Source organism: Herpailurus yagouaroundi, unplaced genomic scaffold (assembly GCF_014898765.1).
Source record: "Herpailurus yagouaroundi ecotype Mexico unplaced genomic scaffold, PumYag 77, whole genome shotgun sequence".
Lineage (NCBI taxonomy): Eukaryota > Metazoa > Chordata > Mammalia > Carnivora > Felidae > Herpailurus > Herpailurus yagouaroundi.
The window spans coordinates 94,911,754-94,937,987 of NW_024412388.1; the positions used below are offsets into that span (position 1 = coordinate 94,911,754).

General features: G+C 43.1%; 1 protein-coding gene across 1 annotated transcript; it reads right to left on the reverse strand.

Moving 5' to 3' along the window:
* SLC16A4 (solute carrier family 16 member 4) lies at positions 1-25,500 on the reverse strand. The gene is given in 10 exon segments (XM_040471264.1): positions 1-130; positions 133-180; positions 9,560-9,653; positions 10,664-10,875; positions 13,465-13,986; positions 15,348-15,509; positions 15,674-15,817; positions 16,620-16,752; positions 23,811-23,909; positions 25,308-25,500. Coding segments are annotated over 9 exon segments (1,455 nt in total). The 5' UTR covers positions 23,898-23,909; positions 25,308-25,500; the 3' UTR covers positions 1-77.
* Positions 25,501-26,234: the final 734 nt, after the last annotated feature.

A 26,234-nucleotide genomic window follows, 5' to 3' on the forward strand; every position in this document is an offset into this window, starting at 1 on the left:
TTTAGATTTTGTTTTGTTAAGCTCTCGCTTCATTGCAGTCCTTTCTCTTCCTGGTCAGGCTCTGTTTTTTCCACCTCTCAGCCAAGGGTACAAAGAAAAAGGAGACCGAAGAGAGGAGATAACATGTGCCAGAGAAGTAGAAGGAGCCAGTGTAGGTCTGGGTGTAATCATATAACCAGCCTGGAAGGAAAGAATGATCTCTGTTAGCAAAGCAAACCTTTCAGTTAGTAATTCTCAGCCATATACTGCTCATTGAGGGAAGAAGCCTCCTGTACTTGTAGGTATCGTGACCCAACAGAAAGTCAGGCTGCTTGCCTGATATTTTGGATTGATGAAGTTAAATCTGCTCCGCTTGAGTTAGGGGTTTAACCCTGTGGGAAGAAAGCCATTGTGGAGCCAGAACTCATCTTGTCTTATAGTGGAAATTAGGAAAACTCAGGGATGCCTACAGTTTGATTTTATGATGAATCTTATTCGAAGGTCACTGTTCTTACAAAGAAAACAATTGTGAATTGCTACTGTTTCCTGAAGAAAAAAGTGAACCCTCACTGAAAAAAGTTTCCCCTCACTGAACAAACATTTCAGTAATTACTATGTTCCCAACAGTTGTTGAAGAAGGTAATGATATTAAGCCAAAACAGACATGGTTCCTGCCCTCAGACTGTACAGTTTAGTGGGGAGTTGGGTATTAACCACGTGAGTTACACGTGCCATCAGGGCTATGAAGGGAAGGTTCAGGAGGCTGTGAGAGCATATGAAAAGGAAGTGACTATTTAGTCAAGTGGGTTAAATGATGACTATAAATCCCCCTGAAATCAAAATGCTCTTTAATCAGGAATGGGTGGGTCCACCATTTGGCTAATGGCACATACTATTATGTGCCGTTTTTAAACGAAACACTTTCTTTTTTTTTTAATTTCTTTTTTAATGTCTATTTATTTATTTTGAGAGAGAGCATGCATGCCTGTGAGCACGGGAGAGGTAGAGAGAAGGGGAGAGAAAGAATCTCAAGCACGCTCCTCACTGCCAGTGCAGACCCTGATGTGGGGCTCAAACTCATGAACCATGAGATCATGACCTGAGCTGAAATCAAGAGGGAGATGCTTAACGGACTGAGCCACCAGGTGCCCTGAAACACTTTTCTTAAAAACTGTGCGGGGCGCCTGGGTGGCGCAGTCGGTTAAGCGTCCGACTTCAGCCAGGTCACGATCTCGCGGTCCGTGAGTTCGAGCCCCGCGTCGGGCTCTGGGCTGATGGCTCAGAGCCTGGAGCCTGTTTCCGATTCTGTGTCTCCCTCGCTCTCTGCCCCTCCCCCGTTCATGCTCTGTCTCTCTCTGTCCCAAAAATAAATAAACATTGAAAAAAAAAAAAAAAAAAAACTGTGTATGGTGGCAAAGAATGTGCAAGGCAAGAATGTTTGTGTGTGGCCTTCAAACATTGTTATAAAAGTCAGCCCTATGGAAAGGCAAATAATGTGTTAGTATTGTTATGATAGTTTTGACCTCCTAGCCATCCTAAAGGTCTCAGGACCTCTGGGTGTCCACTGACCACACTCTGAGAACTTCTTTTCTAATTTTGTTGTTGTTGTTGTTGTTAAAAAAAATTTTTTTTTAATGTTTATTTATTATTGAGAGACACAGAGCATGTGCAGGGGAGGGGCCGAGAGATAGGGAGACACAGAATCTGAAGCAGGCTCCAGGCTCTGAGCTGTCAGCACAGAGCCTGATGCAGGGCTCGAACTCACAAACCACAAGATCATGACCTGAGCTGAAGTCGGACGCCCAACTGACCGAGCCACCCAGGCACCCTGAGAACTTCTTTTCTAAGATACTATATGCATATTATCTTTGTAGATGCAAATTGGCTTTTAATCCTAAAAAACCTTAAAAAGTTAAAGCTATTATTCTGATCATTTATTGAAGAAGTTGTGGTGCTATACGCCAGATGAAAATATCTGCCCTCATAGGGCTTACGTATTATTTTAAGTAGGCTCCATGTGCAACATGAGGCTTGAACTCACAGCCCTGAGATCAAGAGTCAGATGCTGTACTGACCCAGCCAGCCAGACATCCCTGATTTTCATTTTGTAACATGGTTTCTCACTGAATTTTAGCATATACCCTTTTCTTTTTTTGGTCTGATTGTATGTGTCTTTATCTCCTGTCGTTTGTTTTTTAATTTGGTTTTGATACAGATAATTTTTTTGTTTGCTTCATTAGCTTTATGTTTCCTGTTAACTGATATAATGAATGAATGGAATGTTTTATAGCCTCTTAAATTCAGCTAACTTTAGCTTGCTTTTTACCTATTGACTCCTTGTTGGATCAGTGACCTCATTTAAATGTTTCTTGGAGTTAAGCATGGAGAGAAATGGAGTAGGACAAGTCTTTGTGTTATGTGGGTTGTGATTGACCTTTAGATATCTAAAGATATCTAAGAGAGAAATAGGTAGGTGACCAGCTGCTCAAATTTCTAGAAAGGAGGAAGTGTAGAAAGTACCCAGACCCTTTCCTATCCCTTGTCATTCTTGCTTAGTCCCACCAGTACAGCAGATTTACCAGTATATACATAGCCTGCGAAGCATAAGATAGGGACATTAGAAGAAATGCTCCAGAAAAGACTAGTAGTTTTTAGACAAGGAAGTGGATAGTGCTGCTAAAAAGTCAGGAGGGCATAGCTGAAAATAGTGAAAATGGGTGGTGATGGTGGTTGTCTTTATAAATCCCAGAAAACTGGTAATAAGCCTTTCATTTCACATGTAAAAATACATTTAAAGTTAGAATGTTGGGGCGCCTGGGTGACTCAGTCAGTTAAGTGTCTGACTCCTGATTTCTGCTTGGGTCACAATCCTGGGATTGAGCCCCACATGGGCTTCGTGCTGACAGCACGGAGCCTGCTTGGGATTCTCTCTCTCCCTGTCTCTCTCTGCCCCTCCTCCCCCTCTCAAAATAAATACACGTTAAAAAAAAAATAAATGAGTGTTGGTAATTCAGAACCCATCGTATTCTAATCGTTTTATATGTAAACACCTAAGTTGACATTCAAAAGACTGGGCTGCTTTGTGGACAGCAAAAGCATTGTGGATGAGAGAGAAAAATGAGATGATGTACCAGCCATAATCCAGGAGAGCGTGTGTCCATCTAAGTGTCCGCTCCATGCTGAGTATTGCCATATGTAGCTAACACTCAGGAGGAGGAGTACCCTGGCAGCTGGTACCGACTGCCTAAGACCCAAGAAGTGCCCTGTAAGCATTTCCTCAGAGTTTCTGGACTACCTGCCTCGAATTCACCTGAGATGCATGTTAATCGTGCAGATTCATTGGCTTTCCTTAAGCATAATTCATCATGGGTGGCACCCAGTTGATTCTCATGCACGATAAAATTATAGTCCATGTTATTTTCATGTGGCTATGGCTACAACCCTAATTTTAAGCAGGAATGTCTAACGATATTTCTTGTGATAATTGAAAACAACTAAGAAGGTAGGGCTCAGCTTCCATAAACAGTTCTGCAAACTAGTTTTTTTATAGTCAATATGAAACTTGATATTTAATAGAGGGTTGTCAATTTATTTTTTTAATGTCAACACTTTTAAACTATTCATCATTTTATGGGTAAAGCCATACGTGTTTAAAAATGAGTTTACCATCCTGTCTAAAAAGTACCTCTGATAGCTCAGAACTTGATTGTTGAACCGAGTTATGAATCCTCTTTATTAGGATTACTGTTGTAAGTTTATTATTGGTCATCTTGTTAAAACTTGAAATACACCCAGAAGGCCCTTAATTCCCAAGTTCCTTGATGCTGGTTCAAATTAGTGGTTGTGAGTTCCATGAGTGACTTGAGGGTTTTGAACCAGAACTTCTAGCTGTTGGGCTACAGCATAGTGGCAGACTTCCAAGGTGTACAATGATCTTTTGTCCTCCCTGGAGTCACTGGAGCCACTGCTGGCTATTAGCTGCCTTGTCATTTTACTTAGGGCGTACCGTTAAAAACATTTTCTATATGTGCCATGATGGGAAAAGTCTTGGGAAACGGTTTAGCAAGTTTAAACCTCACTGCCTTTGAAGACAGGAGCTCTCTCAAGGCCCCTTGATAGAAGTTTGCAGTAAGATTTACTGGCAGTGCTTTAAGTATTTGCTCTATGCTATGAGTTTCATTAAAAGGATTATGCTCTGTGTTAGGATTTTGAAGCTTGATTTTTTTTTTTTTTTTTTTTTTTGGCCTTGTAAAGGAATATATTTGTGAAGGAAAGACTACCCCACCCATCCCCTCTTTTTAACGAGAGTAGTGAGCTATTTGGAATTTATTTGCGATGTTTTTGTAGGGATTCATCAATCTTAGGAACACTGAATCCAAGTACAATTCTTGGGGGCTTTGTTGTTTGTGAGGAAAATAATCACTGAATAAATAATGATTTACATTACTTTCTTTTGCTTCTTCAGGGAATGATATGTTCCTCCGGGTTTAGAGGACAGAGAACTTTGCTCTGCCTTCTTACTTGTCCCCACCTACCCTAACCTGCAGAGTGGATTTACAGCACATCAAAAAGTGGAGTCATTTTATTTGTTTTCCAAATAAAATTTCAGGCCATAGAGAAATTTTCAACTATAGGCCAAGATGATAAAACTGTAGAGGGCATGGTTGAGGAAAGGTGGAGTGAGGAACAGGTGGAATATTTGTTTCATGTTATATCTGAAATGAGGATAGGCTAGAAATAGGAAGTGCCATTTCATGAGGAAACGAACTTATCTGTGTTAATGGCACAGAGACAAGCTTAGATGAATGAATTTCCATTTTAGCCATTGTCTGTTCTTATAAAACACAGATGAAGAGTTAGTATAAAATTACCAGTTTCCCTCCATGGCCTCTCTGGTGAGGCGTGAGGTTGACAAAAGCAGGAGAGAAATGTACTTCTCCGTTAGGAACTACTTAACTTTAACTTACTCTGGGGTACAACCAACTTAGAGCTGTTTGGCGTTAGAAGTGACTTTCTTTGAGTTTGTCGAAAAAATCACTTGTGAAATACTTACTTAACTGAGTGAAGCTTCAGTATTTTTTTAAGGTCATTTTTATTATAACACAGCTCAGGATGTCTTCGTTCAAAGGTAAGAAAACAAGAGTTAACCAATTTGCACTATAACCAAGTAATAGTGACTTAATCAAATTTTCAATTAGTGAAGTAGAGAAAGAATGTACATTCTAATAATTCTTAGTTTTAGAGGTTCTCGACTCTTGTCCTGAGTATTAAGTTCTGGAAGTATATGTGACAAAGTGATGGCTATACCGTGACCCCATATGTTGTGGAAGAACATTAAGAGAATAGCTTTGTCTGGTTTTTTGTGTTTTTTTGTTTTTTTAAGATTTTATTTTTAAGTAATCTCTACACCCAACGTGGGGCTCGAACCTACAACTCTGAGATCAGGGTCGCAGGCTTATCCACTGAGCCAGCTAGACGCCCCAAGAGAATTTTTGTTTTCTTTGTGTTCCTCCTAGCATAGCTAGGAGAAGGCTATGCTAATAAGTTGCTTGATAATTATTGAACGAGTACTAAGCTATAATCAAATAATTATGATGTTTGAAGGACTTCTCAGATATTTGTGATTGGTTTAAATATACATAAAATATGTATATTAGCATAATAGAGGGATTCATCAGGTGGCAGTGGGGGGCACGTGGAAGAGAAGGGAACTGCATTCAGTTTTATTTTATAGGCAGCTAATATGGGCCCTTGGTGGTTTTATTTTGAAGTGAAACTGAGCCTTTAGCATTTTTGAGCTCACAGGTCCAATGCCTGATACACGATGAAAAATTTCACGTTCCTGCTTGTACGTTGGAGAATATGATTATATGCTTTGCTCAGTGATTGATCTTTGTATTTGTATTACTTTTTGCAGGTTCATATTTGTTAACAGGGATCTACTAGAAATACAATAAGGTTTTAAAATACCAGTACTTTTTACTTTTCCACAACCTTCCAAAACTTCTGTCTGGGCCAACTTGTAGTTCTGGATACTGTTTACCAACAGATAATTGTGGGGTTTGGAAGAGCAGGGTTAGTTGACCTGCACTTAGGTCTGTTGACCACCCAAGGTCAGGAAACCTGGAGCGACCCTAATACTGTCCTAGTCTGAAGCAGATCATATTATTAAACTAACATTGAATTTGTCAACTGAGTATTAAAAAGGAATAGGAGAGGGTGTGGGGCGGAAGAAGTGGTGTGGGGGGGGGGGGTGGGGCATGATTTTTAACTTTGATCCATTTCAGTCCCTGTCAGTTATTTTCATCGGAGATGGTACAGATTTTGTTGCTACTATGTTTATTCGCATATTCAGTTAATGAAGGTCTGTAAATAGTTTTCTTGCCCATAGGCTCCATTTACATTTATTAAAAGTATTTTTTTAACTCAGTCATATGATTTCTATGGGTTTCTTATGCTTTTTTTTCTTTCCTTGAATTTTTAAAATATGTTCTGTCGGACGAACTTGTTTTTTTCTCTTTCATTTCCATATAGGAGGGAGAAAATATTGTTCATATAGTCGATGTTACAGTTTTTAACTAGCGTTTTGACTAAGGATTATTGTGAAAAGTTTTACTGTTTGCTAGCTTCCTAATATTAAAATACCTGTAATCTTTTATAGGAATTTCAACTTTTGCAATTTGATAATAACAGATCTGGGTAAGTACAAAATGAGAATCTCCTACAGTTCTGAGAATCTAAGTTTGGTTGAGAATTTAATACTTTATAACCAGTAAGCCTTGTGATTTAGTTAAAGCTGCAGGCAACAGTGCCAATGGCCCACACCTGTTGAGAGCTGAGTAAATCTGTATGTAAATCAGCCTTTCTGTTTTTTCTTTGGTCCTTGTGCTGGACTCAGGAGTTAGGAACAAGTCTAATGGCTTTTGTAAAATCCTCTTGTCGTTCCACAGAGGAGTGACTTACAGGAATAAAGACTTAACTGAAGTTTCTCCCTTTAACAAGATGCTTAGTTGGCATAGCGTAGTCAGTGAGAGATCATGTTACAGAGAAGGAAGTTTGACTGGATTTTGTATTAATTATAATAATAATAATCTTGTTTAAGATACTGTGAGCAACTCCCAGATTTAAAAATCTGTATATAAGCTGTCAGCAACAGCCTTATCGATTTCTTTGACTATCTTGTAGAACTTATTAAAAAAAATTATGATTGCCTAAATAATATTTTCTGAATTAGTGGGTAAAAATTCTTTCATGAGCTGTCCTTTTCCTCACATATAGTGCTAGGGTATTATGGACATTGGGTAATAAAAGGCTTGTAAATTTTTTTGACTCATTGATAGTAAGAAATGTGTTTTACATCACCTATATTTTATATGATGTGTGTGTGTGTGTGTGTGTGTGTGTGTGTATGAACTAAAAGTTTAAAATAAAGTGATGCACACTGTTTTTTAATCTGTTCTGTTGTAGTCTGTTCTTTTTCATTAAAAAAATTTTAGGGGCGCCTGGGTGGTGCAGTCGGTTAAGCGTCCGACTTCAGCCAGGTCACGATCTCGCGGTCCGTGAGTTTGAGCCCCACATCAGGCTCTGGGCTGATGGCTCGGAGCCTGGAGCCTGTTTCCGATTCTGTGTCTCCCTCTCTCTCTGCCCCTCCCCCGTTCACGCTCTGTCTCTCTCTGTCCCAAAAATAAATAAATAAATAAATAAATAAATAAATAAATAAATAAATAAATAAAAGGAAAAAATTTTAAAGGTCATGACCATACAATTTGATTCAAGACCCACATACATATCTATAACTTTTCCCTTTCAAGTAATAACTCCTCACAAAACTTGCCTTGCCTTCTCACGTATTGAACTTTTTTTTTTAATGTTTATTTTTGAGTGAGAGAGCAAGCCCGGGAGTGAGGGCAGCGAGAGAGGGGGACAGAGGATCCAAAGTGGGCTCTGTGTTGACAGCAGAGTGCCTGATGCAGGGCTTGAACTCACGAACCATGAGATCAGGACTTGAGCTGAAGTCAGACACTTAACGGACTGAGTCACCCAGGCACCCTATCGTGTATTGAACTCTTTAAACATTTTAAGATGTGTACAAAAACATATAAAACATGAAATCTCTAAACATGTTACATCCCTTTATCATTTGAGTAAGATACTCTGTGCCCGGTTATCTGTTACCTCTTATACTTTGGGCCCAAAAGGCTTGGAAAGTTTTAAGGCATCACTGAGATGGCCTGTGAAGAAGGGTCAAGATTGAAAAAAGTGCATCGGTGAGCTATATTTGAGCTTCATCTTTTCTAGCTTGCTGACCTGCACACTATCCACGGAGCTGCTCTGCTAAGCATCTCTGGTGTTTAGTCTTCTGATACTGGTCCCTACATCACAGTTCTGAGCCTGACTTTAAAATTCGAGCTTGCTTTCCAGGTGTGAGGTAAAGACTGAGCTAGACCACACGGGCAGAGGTGTGCTCATAAATGCAAATAGGAGTTGGTTGTATATTTGTATAAACTTTTCCTTTAGGTACACCTAAATTGAACCTCCGACTATGGTGCATTTTTTTTCTTCCATTAATAATTTTTTGTTATTAATACTATTTTTTCCTTTTGATATTTGCCTATTCCAGGTCTTAACATTTAGGTGCAAACCTAAGTAATATCATTATAAAACTTAGTTTTTAAAAAAAAATCATAGTGAGGCAAGATCCTATCTTTTTTCTGTTTCACTTCAGGACTGAAGGAGGTAAAAGGAAGCTGAATTCCTGTCTGTGGATAATTGGAAATGCTGTAGTAATTTGTACATTTAAGCATGTTGAGAGCCTGTAGTATGTAAAATACTAAAGTTTAAGTCTGTTCCCTAGAAGTATTTCTGAGTAGTCTTTTGATAGTCTTGGCTTACATGGTCAGCAAGCAATGGACAAAATGTGCATTTGGGTTAAAAGTGCATATAAAATCATAATTCAGTCTTTAACTGAAATCATCAGAAGTCCCAAATTTTTCCTGCACTTGCATTTAATATTCACCAGTGGCCCTACCACCTCCTCTCCACAGGGATTCTGGCCTGTAGGCCAAGTATCCTCCTGCGCTTGGTACAGATAGAATATGAAGGGCCTCCATCATCCCTCTTGGAAAATAAGAGATGCTGAGAAGCCCTGGACAACTGTATGTATGCTACATCTGAAGAGAAAAGGGGCACGCTTGCTACCTTCGAGCTCCATATTGACTCCTGCTCAGATAGAAGATGCTAGTGGTTTGTTGGTTTGTTTGTTTGTTTTAAGGCATCATAGGTCTTTGAGAATCTTCTAAAAATCTGGATTATCTCCCCAGGCAGGTAAACATAGCACATAATCCTTGCTCTAAGACTCCCAAGATAATGTCAGAAACTGCTAAATTAATCTGTTCTTATCTGTTGCATTAATCCTCAGATCCTTCTGGATTGGTGATGGGAGTCTGAGAGTTAGTATAGGAACAGCAGAGGTAGCATCAGTTTTTTAACCTGATGTTGCCATTCATTGCATGTCACCATTTGGGTCAGCATTTTCTTTCATTGCTATTGAAGTTTGCTCAGAATATAGCTAAGCTGTTACCTGCTATAGGTGGTCCAGAAAGGACAGCCATCCCAGCAAAGAAAGCGGCAAGTCCCAGGAACCTGTGTATTCTAGAACTCCCAGACAGATCAACCTGTAGGGATAAGAATCCAGTGTTAGCCATACTGAGGGTGAAATTCTATGGAGACTATGGCTACAAAGGGACAAATGCTATGAACAGTTGATTTCCAAGGTGATTTGGATAGCTTTTTGCCTTGACATTATAGAAAAGCTGAGGCAAACAGGGAAGAGTCGTTGTGCTAGGCAGGCAGTGTTTTCATTGTGATCTTTGAGGTGACTCAGATGCACCTTTATTTCCTGTCACAGCTCTTCTCTGTTAGTAAATGGTATTTACATTCTAAGCAGACAGGGGTGTTCCTGAATCCACCTATGGCTAAATACCAGTCATTGGTTTGTAAGAAGTCAGTTTTCCCAGGTTGACTTCAGCTTTAGAAAGCTTGGTTCTTGAATAAGTATAATATCCTACAGCCCTTATGTTAATATTGATATCAGGCCAGAAGTTTCCCTGGGATTCTGTTGCAGTAGATTCGGGACCTAGTTCTGAGAAGAATCCATGGGATTCCAAGAAGAACAATTTCGATTCCTTTTGGGACCAAGACTTCATGTCAGCTTGAGGTAAAAGTAGAGAGTGGTTAAACAATGTCCCTGGTAAAGTACACAGAACTTGTCTTAACAGGAGAGAAGTCACACTGGTCAGGAAGCCCCAGGTTTTTCTCAGGGAACTCTTCAAGATGGTGTGTTAGAAGGAGCCAACGAAATTTCCAGAGCCTAGGGAAGCAGTAAACACAGACCTAACATGCTGGGACACTGAGAAGCAAAGTGGAATCCTACTGATCCTTTTTTTGCTTTCATTTCTTTTTTGTCCCATGTAGGTAATTCTCTCGTCATCCCTTCCCCCAAAGGTAAGATGAATCACTGGGCAGGATATATAGCTAGCTGCAGGGTTTCTTCAGCCTTGCGTATGATTTTTTTTTTTTTTTAATTATAAAATTACTACAAAATACCTATTCTCTTTGGGGAAGTTATCATTAATGCTTGTTTTTACTGAATGCTTTAACAGTGTTAATGAGTTTGTCTGCTCACCAGTACAGGAAGTACCGTTGCCAGGTAACCACCAGCAAAAACGGCAAAGAAGATGGCATAGGTCATAAGTAGTGGAAATGTGGTGGCCAGAGGAGCAAGCAGGTTAGTGAAACCGCAGAGGATGAGGTAAGACTTGTGGTAATGATACTTCTTGATCCAGTCTTGATCAGCAACCCATCCGGAGACTATTTGACTGACTGTCTCAGTGATGCCTGGAACAGCATTGAAAGACCTTATGAAATCCTAATTCCATTCGCCTAGCCCCTTCGAGAAGTGTAGCTGCATTAGACCTCCTTTCCTAAAAGTAATATGGCTTCGTCCTGAGGCTAGGACATATGAGAGAAAAATGGTCTCATTTGTCTGTCGATGGATTCTATCATTTCTGTACCTGTTCCAAATACATCTAATAAAATACCAAAAAGGCTCCTTCAGAGTTGGGTGGAAGACCCTTCAGGTATTTTTTTCCTGATTGCATTTGGAAAGCTCATACCTCCTGACTGGGAATCCCTGCTTACAGAGGACCATTTGCTCAGGAGGCCTTCCTCAGGTCCTGCAAGGGAGGGAGTGAATTTTCTAAAAGACTCCTAGACTCTCTGGTCAGTGTGCTGGGGAAGTCATATGGTGGAAGACTGGAGACTATAAATAATAAAGTCTTATGTTGAAAAAAAAAATAGATGTTGGGACTCTTTATTATGATTGTGTATGAGGGTTTGGTAATTAATTCCTCCTCTAAAGGTTATTATGTTAACTTGGAATTAGGAAATCTGGAAGTGCGTGGTCATTTTGAACATTGGAGCTATGGTGTATCTTGAATAAAATTTAAGAACCACATTTTCCATTCAGTAGCATGATAATAGACGATTCTTAGTTTTTATCAATTATAAGCTAATGCAGCAGTTAAATAATGAAAGATTTTCACTAAAGAGTAGCATAAGCTACAGTTGTTTGGTACTTGTAATTCTTCCTATGGTTTTAGACATGAATTGTTCCACAAAAAAAGGGGGAGCGGGACAGAAAATGCATCCTACTATTCCATTTCTGTTCTTACAGTTATTTCCTAGGGTACCTATGGAAACTTTATGTTAGGTTCTTTGGTCTTGTTGCATAGCCCTAAACTGATCTAAATTGATGATTGCCAGGCATTTTAGTGAAAAAAAGCAGTTCAGCTTTGTATCTTTTTCTTGTGTACACAAGCTTTAGTTGACTGAAGTGAGGTATCTTTGCAGTTGGAAATGGGGTATGGTCAGTTTTGTAAGGACTTGGTAAGCAGTCTTTTCAAGAAATTCGCAAGAGAAAAGTTAATATTGAGCTACTTAGAATTTCCAGATGTTTAGAACAATCCAGTTCCATGTCATTCCTTTTCATTTTCTTAAGTTCTCTATTTGGTCCTTTGAGAGGACCCATCTCTTTTGAAGCAAGCATTTTGTTTTCTTACCTTTTTATGAATACACACTAAAATGATTGTTTTCATTTTTTTTAATGTTTATTTTTGAGAGAGAGTGTGAGCAGGGGTGAGGCAGAGAGACAGGAAGACACAGAATCTGAAGCAGGCTCCAGGCTCTGAGCTGCCAGCACGGAGCCCGACATGGGGCTCGAACTCACGGACTGTGAGATCATGACCTGAGCCAAAGTTGGTCGCTTAACCGACTGAGCCACCCAGGCGCCCCAATTGTTTTCATTTTTAACTTAACATTCAAATTTATTTAAAAATTTTTAAGTTTATTTATTTACTTTGAGAGAGCGCGTGAGTGGGAGAGGCACGGAGAGGGAGGTAGAGAATCCCCAGCAGGCTCCGCACTGCCAGCGCAGAGCCCAGTGCGGGGCTTGAACCCACAGGCTGCAAGACCATGACCTGAGCAAAAGTCAGATGCTCAACTGACTGAACCACCCAGAGATGCCCTTCGAATTTTTTTTAAATATCAGCCAGCCCATTAGTGACTAGCCTTGAGAGACATATTTATCTGTCTTACTGTGAGTTCAAGGGAAAAAGTTCTTAGCTACACGTACTGATAGAACATTATTGAATGCTTACGATGGGCCAGCAACTATTTCAGATGCTACATGCATTGTTCGTTCAATCGGTGACCTTATGAGGATAGGTACTATTATCACTGTATTACAGATGAGGAAATTGAGGCACAGGGAACACGACTAACTTGCTGAAGGTTGTACAGGTAGGAAATACAGAGCAAAACCCTGAACCCAGGAAGTCTAACTCCAGAACCAGCCTGTGTCCTATGCTGTCTGCCTATGGTTTTCCTGCTTCCTGGAGTGGCTGTTGCCACTGGGCACCAGCTTTTTAAAACCGAGTATTTATCCAACAATTATTTAACGGGGGCGCCTGGGTGGCCCAGTTGATTAAGCGTCCGACTTCATCTCAGGTCATGATCTCACGGTTCGTGAGTTCGAGCCCCGCATCAGGCTCTGTGCTGACGGCTCAGAGCCTGGAGCCTGCTTCCGATTCTGTGTCTCCCTCTCTCTCTGCCCCTCCCCCGCTCGCACTCTGTCTCTCAAACATAAACATTAAAAAAAAACAACCCTCAAATTAAAAACAAAAAAAATGAACAAGCCTTGCTTGGGGGCCGCTATCTGCTATAGGGAGCCTGTGTGTAAGGTACAGTGACAGGTCTGTGGAGGGATACGCCAGGTGCTCCCATCAGCCTCCAAAGACTTCCTTTTCCCTGGCCCTCCCACAACTCCTTTAAAAACCATCGCTTTTCTTTAGTTTATAAATAAAATCTGGAAACTTCTTGTAAAATTAAGTTCCTTTTGAGTATGAGGTTAAAGTAATGCTTCCTTACCAGCTACCGAAACGAGGAAGGTGGCATCCATGAAGTCAATCCCCAGTGTTTTGGCTCTGGCTACCAGGTGAAAAGTAGGGATGAAATATGCCAACTGACTGAGGAGGAAAGACCAGGTAAATATGTAGAAGAAGGGATTTTTAAAAAGTGAAATGTCGAAGAAGTTTTGCTTACAGCTCCGTGAAATAGCCTCTTTCTCATAAATGTCTTCATTAGTTACTAGGAACACACTGTTTCCATCAGGCCCATTGTTGAACTCTTTGCTTTTATTTTGTGACACTATTAAACTTGGACCAGGTTGTCCAGCCTTCTGCATAGCACTGTCCCTGATGGTGGTGACCTCTTGTGTCTCATTGCAGGATGACGTTTCTGTCTCACACACTGCCCCTGGGTTACTTGTAGACAAGCGGCTACCTCTATTTTTAACATCAGAATTGTTCTCGCTTGCAATATGGATGGGTCTTAAGAGCATACTGGAAGGCACCAAATTCAGTGTAAGTGCTCCAAGTAGTATAAGGGCACCTAAATAGGGGAGAGAGAGAGTGAGAAGTTAAATATGACCCCTCTCATTTCACAGTACTCTGTGTTCTTAGGCTCAGAAGGGGCCCCACCACTAAATGTATTCTGTCATAGTGTAATAATTCCTGAAGACACTACTTTGTCCCCTAAATTTAACTGAAGTATCTAAATCTGTTGACTTCATTTTTAGCCCTGCACACCACTGTATCCTTGTGGAAACAGGGCATCCTTTGAAAATAGAAAACCAGAAAGCTGCACCAGGAGATGGCGTGGAAGGAGAGAGTGTTATTTGTGTAAGAGGAAAAAAGAAAAGGTTTGGGTGGGGAGCATGCGGTGTGTGTGTGTTGGGGGGGGATATTTGAAATGTTAGAGAATTACAGTGTGTTTTAAATAGCGATTCAGGATATCCTGAAGTAGGGATATAGATTTAGGGATAGAGAATACAGCATTAAGGGGCAAGCCTCTCATCTCATGACTTTTTAAAATTCCTTGAAAGAAGACCGATGCCAGTCTCGCCTTGGCAGCTGAGTAGTTGCTTGGTCTCAGCATGGCCTGACCAAAGCTGTGGGCTGTGTCTCGTACTTCCAGAGATGGAATTGGCTGTAGGTTCGGCTGTCTTGCCTTATGGATTTGCCGGCTCGTTCTGTGTACCGTGAGGCCACCGGTGGGTTTTCACTTGGGAAAGGAAAGAGTCAACAAGAATGCTCTGCAGGTAGAAATAGGCTTGTGTATATTCTTACATATGTACTTCTGCCCATATATACACATATGGTTTTCTAGTACTTTAAGATGATTTTAATCCTTAAATGTTTTAGCGTAGGCACAAAGAAAATTGTGGAGTCAAATGGTGTTCATTTGTTTGTGAAAACTCTATAGTCGAAGCTGTATAAAAGGCTATGAATTAACATAATGCTGTTTTTTACCCCCCTCCCCCCCCCCGGTTTTTTTTTTTTTTTTGGTCTGTTTTGGTGAGCTGGATGGGGAAGGCAGTTTTAAATGCAGATTTGTCTTAAGGGAAGATGTACAAAGAGAATGTTTTCATGGTGAAAGAGGAGGAGGGAGTCCTCGGGTCCCCATGAGTATCACTTTCCCTGCAAGGTGTTTCCCCAGCTGCACAGAGTGCCCTCCCTTTGCTGAACTCAGAGTTGCTCGTGGCGGCTGGCAGAACTGCAAATCGTTCAGTACCTCTTCTGCTGTGTGTTCTCCAGGGAAGAGGAGGAGCATGTCTGCTTTAGAAGTCATGCTTATTTCCTCCCCGGCTCAAAAATCCTTCCCTTGCACTCATCAGAGTGGGGGGCGGGGGCGGGGGGAAAGCTAAACATTAAATCTTACAGAGTTGATAGTTTAGAAACAGAATGACTCACCTGTCCAGTCATACAGATCTATCAGGACTTTTGTAAAAGGTGCTAAGAGAAATGTGAGTCCCATCCCAGAACGGGCAATAGCTGTAGAAAGAGCCAGTCGTTTTTTGAAGTATTTGGTAGTTACCACAGCAGCTGTTTGGTACAAGAAAGCAGCACCCAAACCTAAAAAACAAAAACAAAAAACCAATAGTGTGGAATCACATGAAGTGACTTGGTACCAGATGATCTATTCTCCCTGACCTGAGATGTAGAAGGAGGCCTTTGGGGCCCATGGACGAGACGGTAAAGTTCCATCTTGCATAGTCTGGTTTTTACGATGAACTCACCAGGTAAAAGTCCCATAGTCACACAAAGAAAGGGAATGCTAGTGGCCCAGCTGCTGATCAGATATCCACCAGTAACAAGGAGAGCCCCAAGAATGGAGGCAGTCTTCTCTCCGATTATGTCACAAATCATGGCAACCAGAGGTCCTCGGAAAAAGGAAGAAAGACAAATACTGGGTAAGTGCTTTGGCGTTCCTGATGCACAATTTAAAGCAACCGAAGGAAAAGGACTTGGGAGTATTGTGTATCCTTTAGAAAGGTGTCTGGATTGGGTTTCTTAATATTCTGTTTTGCTTTTTGGAAGAAGAGCTGTTTTGCTTTAAAGAGAATGTAAATAAGCTGGTTTGAAAATGCGTTATAAAACCGCAACCTGAGGGGCGCTTGACAGGCTCTTTCGGAAGAGCATGCGACCCCATTTCAGGATCTTGAGGTTGAACGCTGTGTTGGGTGTAGAGATGACGTAAATAAATAAAACCTAACAACAGTAACACAAAATGGGATTGCATCTAGTGACTTAGAACTAGAACAGGGTTCAGTCATTAATCTACTCTACCATGTTTTAGCCCTAAATAGAAGCAAAGAAAGAGGAATCGGTTCTCTGTGTTGTTTTAAGTGTGCTTAGGTGATGGGCCCACAACTTCATGGCCTGATTTCCCAGAGAGACTGGCTCACTGAACCGTTGTTAAGGCACTGTGGAAAGAAACAAGGCATGAAAAATTGAATCATGGAAGTAAATAGTTGAATTCTTCAACTTTCTTTGAATCTTAATTTTTCTGATTTTGCCAAGGAGAGGCTCAACACTGCAAGCCCTGAACTTTTCTCAGTCTTGCCTGTTAATGAATTTGAGTTTTAGCAAGCTTCAATCTTAAATGACTGACAGATGAGTCTTCTTGGAATTTCCCTATGTGGTTCTTTTCCTTGGATGGCAAGCTTATGGCCAGCTTTATACCTGCAGAATAACTAATTGATGACATGATGGATCCAATCCAGCCAGTTTGCCTTGAGCTGCTTTCAAATTCTTCTTGGAAAACCACAAAGAAAATTGCAAACGTCTTGGTCATTCCCATCACAAACACATTTACCTAAATCAAAGCAGACCAAAGTTCGGTATGAGTGAGCCATTACAGAGAAGGTCACAGATGCTCATGTTGATGACCCCCCCCCCACACCACCACCCCCAGCCCACCAGGATTTACCAATTTGTTTGAGGCTTCCTCATTTTATTATATTTTGTGGGGGCGGCCACCCCACAGAGTGTCGAACTACTTTATGCAAAATCTCTCATTTAATCCTCATTACAAGGCTATGGAATAGATGGTTTTTTGGAATGTGAAGTTTAGAGAGATTAAAAGTTGCTCAAGATAGGGATGCTGGAGGTGAGATTTGAACCCAGATAGACTGACTCCAGACCAACCACTCTACCGTCCTATTGGGATACCATCTGTTAGGGACACCTGGCCAGCTCAGCTGGAGGAACAGTGACTCTTGATCTCAAGGTCGTTTGAGCCTCATGTTGGGTGTAGAGATTACTTAAATAAGTAAAAATTAAAAAAAAAAAAAAAAAAAACATCTGTTAAAGACCGCTAATTACAGTTACCTTCGTGAGAGAAGCACATTGGTCCAAGAGACGAAGAATTGTTCCCACCGGTTCTTAGATTAGCTTTGCCTTAACTTTGCTTAAACCGAGTACCCTTCCTCACTTGACAAGTAGGGTTACCATTCACTTTATCATCCTAATACAAACACTTGAGAGTGGAAAACAGCACTACTAATTTATGCCAGAGCAGCAAGGGTTAACCGGTTGGAGGGTCCCCTTACTTACGGTTGGTCATGTGCTCCATCCTTTTCTATTGTCCCACCTAACCCTCCTTGCCCACACCACCCTTCTCCCTTCTACTAGGAGGAATGTTCCTCTTGAGGTCAAGTTTTCTTTCTGTGGCCTCTTAACATTGGTTTCTGAGAATTCTGATTAGTTTGGGGGCAGTTGAAGATCAGTGGTCAGGAGGGGGAACTGGAAGGGAAGCCACTCGGCCAGGGTCTGCAGCCTCTCAGAGCCGAGCATGTGTATCCACTGTCTCCAGGGGCTTCCTTGCTTCCGCTTTCTTTTTTGTCAGTGGCCTTGACTTTTCAAGGCCACTTTCTCAGCTCTCTGCTCTCAGCCTGGCATCACTTAAGAACCACAGACCCTGCTAATTCCACTTAGCTCTGTCCACGTGGCAAGTATCACCCCCTGTCGCTCTGCTCGCATCTCACTTTGTGCCCACTCCACAGACAGCCGGTCACTCAGGGTTTCTGAGTGTAATAGGTGTGAGCACTCTCCTGCAGTCAGCCTCTGTTGGCCTGCATCCTGGCCCCACTTCCAGTTAGGGATGTGACCTTGGGCAAACCGCTTCACAGAATTTAAGCGTTCTCTTTTGTAAAGCCGGGAGAAAGGAAATGTTACCTGGCTCAGAGAACAGGAAGATTGAGAAAATTCAGGTTCTTTATAGCATTTAATGCTCAAGCTGTTAGCTGTGATTTTGTTATCTTGCGTAGCCAACTGTATCTAACCCAGATCAACTCATCCAAAACTGAACTCCTCTCCCTTATCCCACGCCTCCTCTTTTCATTGGTACCACCCACTCACCTGCCTCCTCTTAGGCATCTCATTCCCTCAGCTAGTACATGCCAAATAAGACCTTCCCCCTCTATCCCCTTCACTCGACCCTTGTTTCAGACGAGGATTATTTCTTGTGTGGACTAAGGAACTAAGAATCGGTAGTGTTCCAAGGTTGTGTTGCAAAAAGTTGGGCACGGTGAGAAGGTGGTCCCTTAGTGTATTTTTCCCATTCTGAGTTGATAGTAGCCACAAAATTCCCCTTATTTGGAGTGAACAGTGCCATGGACACCTGGGCCGTACCTTCACAAGTGGAAAAGACATGTGATCAGGGTCTCATTCAGGCCGTTTGTAATCCTAATATTCCTCAAAGGTGCTTCTATCAGGAAACGAGGCTAGAGAACAAGAGCAAGCCTTGGGCGGCCTAGACTTGTTTTTCTCATTTCCAAGTGCAGAGTGGTGATTGCATCATCTCGTGAGCAAGGAACACCACGGTGAGGCATCATTCTGTAAAATGCCCTTCCTCTTTTTCTGTGGACCCGGGTCCTGGGCTGGCATCTACACGGGTGCTGACGTCTGCTCTTAGCCACCTGAATTTGGCTAGCTTCTTGTCCCCCAGTACAGGACCTTTCCTCTCTGGTCTGTCCTTGATGTGTGGGCGTAGCAGCAGTGGGTGGGTAGGACTTGTCTCATAACTGGCTCTGCGTTTTCACTGGGTGTCAAGAAAGCCAAGGCCACAGCCTTTGCATGTGCCCTGCCTCCCTCCCTCCCTCTCTCCCTCCCTTAACTTGTAACCTTCCAACTTTGTTTCTCTTGACTCCTATCTCAAAACTCTTTTTCCCAAGGTCTGGATTTTCCCTTCGTTATCCGAGCAGGCTAGGTTCTACTACGCCGTCCCAGGCTCTCCACCAGCGTCGGGTGGGTTTCAGGCCTGGCCCAGAGTCCACCTCAGACACTGTGAATGGGCTTGCCCCCCAATAAAAGCCCCTAGAAATTCTGTGACTGACCCAGTCCCCTCATTTTCTTTGTATCTCTAAGAGCACCCCCAATCCCAGTGCGCACGCAGTGAGAGCTCCCTCACCAGGTCCATCTGACTAGAGTATTGTATTGGGAAAGGGGCACTGGATCAGCCACAGTGGCCCCTTTTGAATAGAGAGTATCAGGCTTTGTCAGAAATGATGGGGTAATTACTGTTTAATAACCACTTCCTTCTACCCTGGGTCCCTCTCTGTTATCGCCCCAGCTCTTCCTTCCTTCCTGGCCTGCACAAACTTCAGAGGAGAGTCTGCTAGGCTCTCTCCACTTCCTCACATCCCGCCACTGGCTACCGATTCTTAGCGAGGCTACCAGAGTCTTCCTTGTCGCTGACCTAATGACCCGTCATTTCTGTGGCATCTGACCTCACAGCAGCACCTGTTCATCACTCCTACCTCCTGGACATTTCTGTCTCTGCTTCTGCATCGACGCTTCTCACTTTCCTCTGGGCTACTCTCCGCCCACCCTCTGACATCGATTTTCCCCAGGCTTCTGCCAAGTTGCTCTTCTTCCCCCTTCCTGGCCATTTTGCACCCCCTGCCCGTTGGCACAAGCCAGCCAACGTATGCCGATGACTCCCAGATTTCCGTGTGCACATCCTGTGCTCCACGTGCGCGTGGGCTGCTGAACACATTAGTGGTTACATCACATGTCCCTCAGACTGTCCAGGATGAAGCGATGCAAGCATCCTCACATGTCCTTCCCTTGTGTCCTCCAGCTCAGTGAGTGACACCTATCCTTCTCCAAGTTGCCCAAGCCACCAGCCCAGCACTCTGACTCCCTCTCTCTCTCTGACATTCAGTTACCATCCAAATCCTATCAGTCTGTCTCCTCAATATTGCACAGATCTCTAGTTCATCCATCCTCATTGCTGTTGCCTTAATTTAGGGCCTTTTTTTCTCACCCAGGTTATTACAGCATCATTCCAGTGGATCTCCCTGCTTCCAGGCCTCTCCCCCACCATCATCCACCCTGTAGGCAGAGTTATTTTCCTAAAAGGCACATCTGATCCCATCATTTCCCTTGCTTTTGTTTTCATTAGCTCCTCAGCCTCAAGATGGAAAAAACAACAACAAAAAACAGTGTTTTTAATATGCCCTACAAGGCCCCTGCTCATCTCTCCAATCTCATTATTCATCACCTGGTTAATTCATAAGTGTGTCCATCAATCCCTCCATCCGTCTTACCCATCCACTGACAGGTATTTATTGAATGCTTACTATATTCGAGGCTGTTTATGAGGGGCTGGGCTTACAGTAGTGAGTATACGGTGGTGACCAAACAGACATGGCCCCTGCCCTCATGGGACATTCAGTCCAGTGAGACAGACTGAATACAGAAAAAAAATCATGCAAATATATAGTTACAAAGTCTGGCAAGTTCATTAGGATGAGTCCTTAGTTTTATTTTTTTAAGATTAAAAAAAAATTTTAATCACTACACCCAACATGGGACTCAAACTCAACCCCAAGATCAAGAGCCACACACTCCACCCACTGAGCTGGGGCATCCTGAGAATGTGTCCTTTTTGTTAAAGTAGAGCACTCCCAAAGAATATTTTGTTACTGGATTTTTCTGTTTTGCTTTTCTGTTTTGTTTATTTTTGAGGGAGAGGGAGTGTGTGCATAGGCAAGTGGGGATTGCAGCTCAGGGCATGATCTCTAGTTCTGTGGGTTCAAGCCCTACATCAGGCTCTGTGCTGACAGCGTGGAGCCTGCCTGGGATTCTCTGCCCCTCCCTGCTCCCTCTGTCTCAAAAATAAATAAACATTTAAAAAAATAAAGTAAGCTCTACACCCAATATGGGGTTTGAACTCATGATTCCAAGATCAAGAGTCACATGCTCTACTGACTGAGCCAGCCAGATGCCCCTGTGCACTTGAGTTTTTAAACTCATCTCAAGGGCCTTTCTGTACCACTCTTTTATTAGCTGGTTAAAACACATAATTCTTGGGGCGCCTGGGTGGCGCAGTTGGTTAAGCGTCCGACTTCAGCCAGGTCACGATCTCGCAGTCCAGGAGTTCGAGCCCCGTGTCGGGCTCTGGGCTGATGGCTCAGAGCCTGGAGCCTGTTTCCGATTCTGTGTCTCCCTCTCTCTCTGCCCCTCCCCCGTTCATGCTCTGTCTCTCTCTGTCCCAAAAATAAATAAACGTTGAAAAAAAAAAAACAAACAAAAAACACATAATTCTTAGGTTGATAATCTGAAAACATTTATAATAGGTCACAGGATAGACTATACAACTATTCTCATATAGCCACTAGTCACATGTGGCTGTTTAATACTAAATTTTAATGCAATTTTAATTGGGTGCTAATTAATACGTCAAAATATATTGGAGCTTCCTTTTCCAAATTAAGTGTGCATGCAGGGGACACTAAAGGCCCGGGGTGGGAGGACTTGGAAAAGGGGTGTGGAGTTTGCACTTGATTTGAATGTGTTCCTGAGGGTGTTTGTATGAATGCATTTTGCACTTTGGCACCTTATTTTGTTTCAGTTGAGTTTCACTAAACTACAGTGAAACTCCCATAATATAGTTTCTCCGTTGCACTAGCCATATGTTCAAGTGCTTAATAGCTACCAGGTACTGGATGTTTCACTCCCCTTTCCAGGAATTCATCTATTGTAGAAAAGTATACTTGTAACTCTCGCAGACCCCAAACCACACACTCCTTTAAGCATCTATGTACACTACTACAGTTAGTTAGCTGGAGTTAATTGTTAACATTTGAGGACTCGGTATATTTTTTTGTGATTTTATAAGTGACATCACACAGAAAAGTGGGACCTTAATTATCTGCTTATTAGACGGTTTTCTTACCGGCAACTAAATTGGTCAAGTCGCTTCTGTCCTCAGAGGATAATGTAGGAAAAAGTAGGGCTCATCACTGGGGAGAGAGGTGGGAGATCTGGAGACCCTCACCAGCAAGGCCAGTTCTGCAAAGCCTGTGATTTGCGGAGGTGGCCCAGCCACAGGGAGGGCTCTCGCACTAGGACATCCTTCATTTTCTTTTTTAATTTTTTTTTTCAACGTTTATTTATTTTTGGGAGAGAGAGAGACAGAGCATGAACGGGGGAGGGGCAGAGAGAGAGGGAGACACAGAATCGGAAACAGGCTCCAGGCTCTGAGCCATCAGCCCAGAGCCTGACGCGGGGCTCGAACTCTAGGGACCGCGAGATCGTGACCTGGCTGAAGTCGGACGCTTAACCGACTGCGCCACCCAGGCGCCCCACATTTTCTTATTAGTACCATTTTGGGGAGGGGAAAAAAAAAGTCCACATTCTTTGGTAATGAAGCTAATGTTTAACAAATAGTCCTCCAGTTAGGAGATCTGTATTACATAACTTCTGGCTGAGGTCCTGTGCCCCTCCTTTCCCCTCTTGTCACTAAGGAGGAGGCCTGATGGTTTCCCATCGTCTTGCTTACAGAGTTCTTAGTTACCCCATTGTGGTCTGTACAATTATTAGCAGTCACCAGGACCCGCGCTCCCATCTTTGTGAGCTGCTTCCCGTAGGGCTAAGCAGGGGAGGAGGGTCAGGAGGGAAAGGATATCTCTGTGAGCACATCTGAAAGTTAACGCATTTGGGAGCACTGATGAGGAACTGTGGGGCTGGCACCGCGGTCACAGGCTTGTTCGGGGCACAGCTGGAATGGCGCCCTCGCATATTCTAGAATGAGATCGCCAGGCTCACGACAACCTGAAGAGCTTCTGGGAGGATCAGTTCATTAAAAAAGAGTGCCTAGTCCAGTTGCTTACAGATGAAGGACATAAATCAAGCTCTAGTTTCAGAATCTCCATCTTCTCCTTTCCCAGACATGCCAGAAATAAACATTAGGGGGCGCCTGGGTGGCTCAGTTCGTTAAGTATCCGACTCGATTTCGGCTCAGGCCATGCGTGACCTAATGGTTCCTGTGACATGGAGCCCCGCATCTGAGCTGACAGCGTGGAGCCTGCTTGGGGTTCTCTCTCTCACGCTCTCTCTCTGCCCCTCCCCCACATGCATCCACATGTGTGTGCGCTCAAGCTTGCTCTCAATCAAAACAAACATAAAAAAAAAGAAAAGAAATATACACTGGGCCTCTTAAGTTATGGTTGTGGGGATGGGTTGTGAAGCGGACAGCAGGCGGAACAGAGAGGAGATGTCCCCGTCCCCTAGGGGAGAGGGAGGTTGCTGCCACGTGTGTGCTGGGCAGAACTGGGAACCCACCCCAGTAGCACTTTTTGGCGCCTCCCAGTGCTACTTCCGGGGTGCTTAACTGTATGGTTGCACATGTGGCCAGGGCAGAGCTGAGGATGGTGGCTAGGGCACTCTGGGCTTCGGGATGATAGTGAGGAGGAGACTGGAGGGGGAACACTTGGGCCTTCACTCAAGGGGACCGTTTTCAACTTTCTCCCAGGTTCGGTGTGGGCTGCTGACTTTGGCAGCTGTTGGCAGTTCCTAGCTTTGCTCTGAGCCTTTCCCCCGAGAGCTCTCTTTCGAGCAATAGGAAAGGGGAAAGTAAATTCTTACCAGGAAGAAATGAAATACAACCATCCATCCCCAACCTCCATCCAGGGCTTTAGTGTAAGGCCGGGCCTTCCCTGCCCTCCGCCGCATGATGGTCGGTCTCTGTGACAAATCAAGGCAGTTGATTCAGTTGACAAGAAACGGATCTAAACTTGTAAACTTTATTTTTCTCCGTGATACAGAACCACTTGTAATTTCTTTTAGCCCTCCCCTTTAAAGATGGATGACGTCCTCATTTCTAAATTGTGTGTACATTCCCTGATCTCAGCCTCAAAAATGCAAACAGGACTTTGTACCATCTTTGGAGATCTTTCTAGAGGCCTGCTGCCTAACTTCACCTGGCAAGCCCAGATGGCTTTGACAGTTCTCTTGGCCTGTGCCCTTAGTTACCTACCAAGTCTGCCGGACTGTAATCTCCTTATCCTGTTTATTCCATGGTCACAATCCAGGCAGAACCATGGGAGAGGGGAGAAAAAGCTAATGAAAGGCCGCGATTTGAGGGACATCAAAGTCACCACAGAGATCTCTCTTCCACCACTCAGTTTATCTCAGGGAGGAATTGCGAAGAAGTTATCTGCAAAGGCTGACCTCACTGGTTGTAGGGTGGCCCGCTCATAGCACTGTCCTCTGTGGCTGTTCTCCCCCTTGGTCTGTGAGCCCCATCCTAGGGGAAGCTCTATGTTATTCTCTGGTCCTCTTTAGAGAAATAAACGGACGGGTAGCCTCGGGTTCGGGAATTCTCTTTGCAAAACAATTGCTGAAATGAAAATATTCTCAGGGACTAAATAGACGTGCCAGCAAACCGCAATGACTGTTCCTCGAATGAATCCTGGACCAGAAAAAAGGCTGGAAGAGTGTTTGGGAGGTCACTTGTTTATGGACTTTACAGTCGACAGGGTTAAATCTGAGTATGAGGGGCTCCTGGGTGGTTCAGTAGGTTAAAGTCTGACTCCTCTTGATTTCGGCTCAGGACGTGAGCTCATGAACCGTGATATCAAGCCTCCTTGGGGTTCTTTCTCTGCCTCTCCCCTTCTCATGCTTTCTCTCTCTCAAAATAAATAAACTTAAAAAATCTCTTAAGTGTGATGGTGATCTTATGGTTCTGCGAGAGAATGAATGTTCTTGATCTTAGGAGGTGCCTGGTAGAAAGCACTCAGGAGTAAAGTATCATAGAGTCTGCTGTTTTCTCACAAAAGCTTCAGTTAAAAAAAAAAAATATATATATATATATATATATAGAGAGAGAGAGAGAGAGAGAGAGAGAGAAATAGCAAAGAGAAAGGTAAATGTTCTGAGGAAGGGACACAGCTTTCTTTATTTCCCACTGTCGGATTGGCAGGCAGGTTCTTGCTTTCTGGAAAAAAACAGTCAGCTGCCAGCACATGTGGAATGACCTGGTGAGCAGGCAGGGGGGATGGGGGTGGGGAATGGGGGAGATGCCAGTCCCTCAAAACATTATAGAAAACCCACCCCAACACACAATCTCGTTTTTTGTTTTACCTTTGATGTGGTGTTCAGCAAAGGAATCCAGATGAGGCAATCTGGGAAGGAAAAGAAAGTCTACGAGTTTTCAGAAAGTCACTGTTTTTTTTTTAAGGCATTTCATTCCGCTGCACAGCAAAAACAAGCGAGCCTTCTAAGTCTGTGAGGTTGAGTGGACTTTACTTCCTAAGGGGAGGAGGAGGAAACACTGTGATTTGACTGACATTAACCCAGGCCCTCCCTCCAATCACCTAGACTCAGAAAGAAGTTTTCACCATCGACTCAGAAGCAAGCATCAGAGTAAACCAAGTAGAAAATTCTTTTGGTAACTGTTGTCCAAGCAAGGAAGCTGTTACACTGAGGGGACTCTAATGTCAAGGTGGTTTCTGTAAGCAAGGGGCACCTATGTGCCCCTAAATAAACTACCTAAGAAAACAAATGAACAGAAAAACCAACCAAACAAAACCTTTGCTTTGCATCCACCCTTTCTCTAGAAAAACATCTCCCTGGAGTTTCGAGAGAGTGCTGCTAATCGCTTCTGATTTGACACTGCCTGATGTGAATTGGTTTGTGTTGAAATAAACTCAACATTTTTTTTTAATTTTGTTTTAATGTTTACTTTTGAGAGAGACAGAGCAGAAGCAGGGGAGGGGCAGAGAGAGAGGCAGACACAGAATTCGAAGCAGGCTCCAGGCTCTGAGCTGTCAGCACAGAGCCTGACCCAGGGCTCGAACTCACGAACTGTGACATCATGACCTGAGCTGAAGTCGGACACTGAACCGACTGAGCCACCCAGGTGCCCCTAAATTCTTAACATTTTTAATATGCTTCAGTTTATCTTTGAGCAGTTCTGGTATCAGAAGAGGGAAAAAAGGAAGGAGACCCCTGAGTACCCCCCAGGAGCAACCAGTAACCAGGTGCAGGTTCCCACGGGGCCCACTGAGC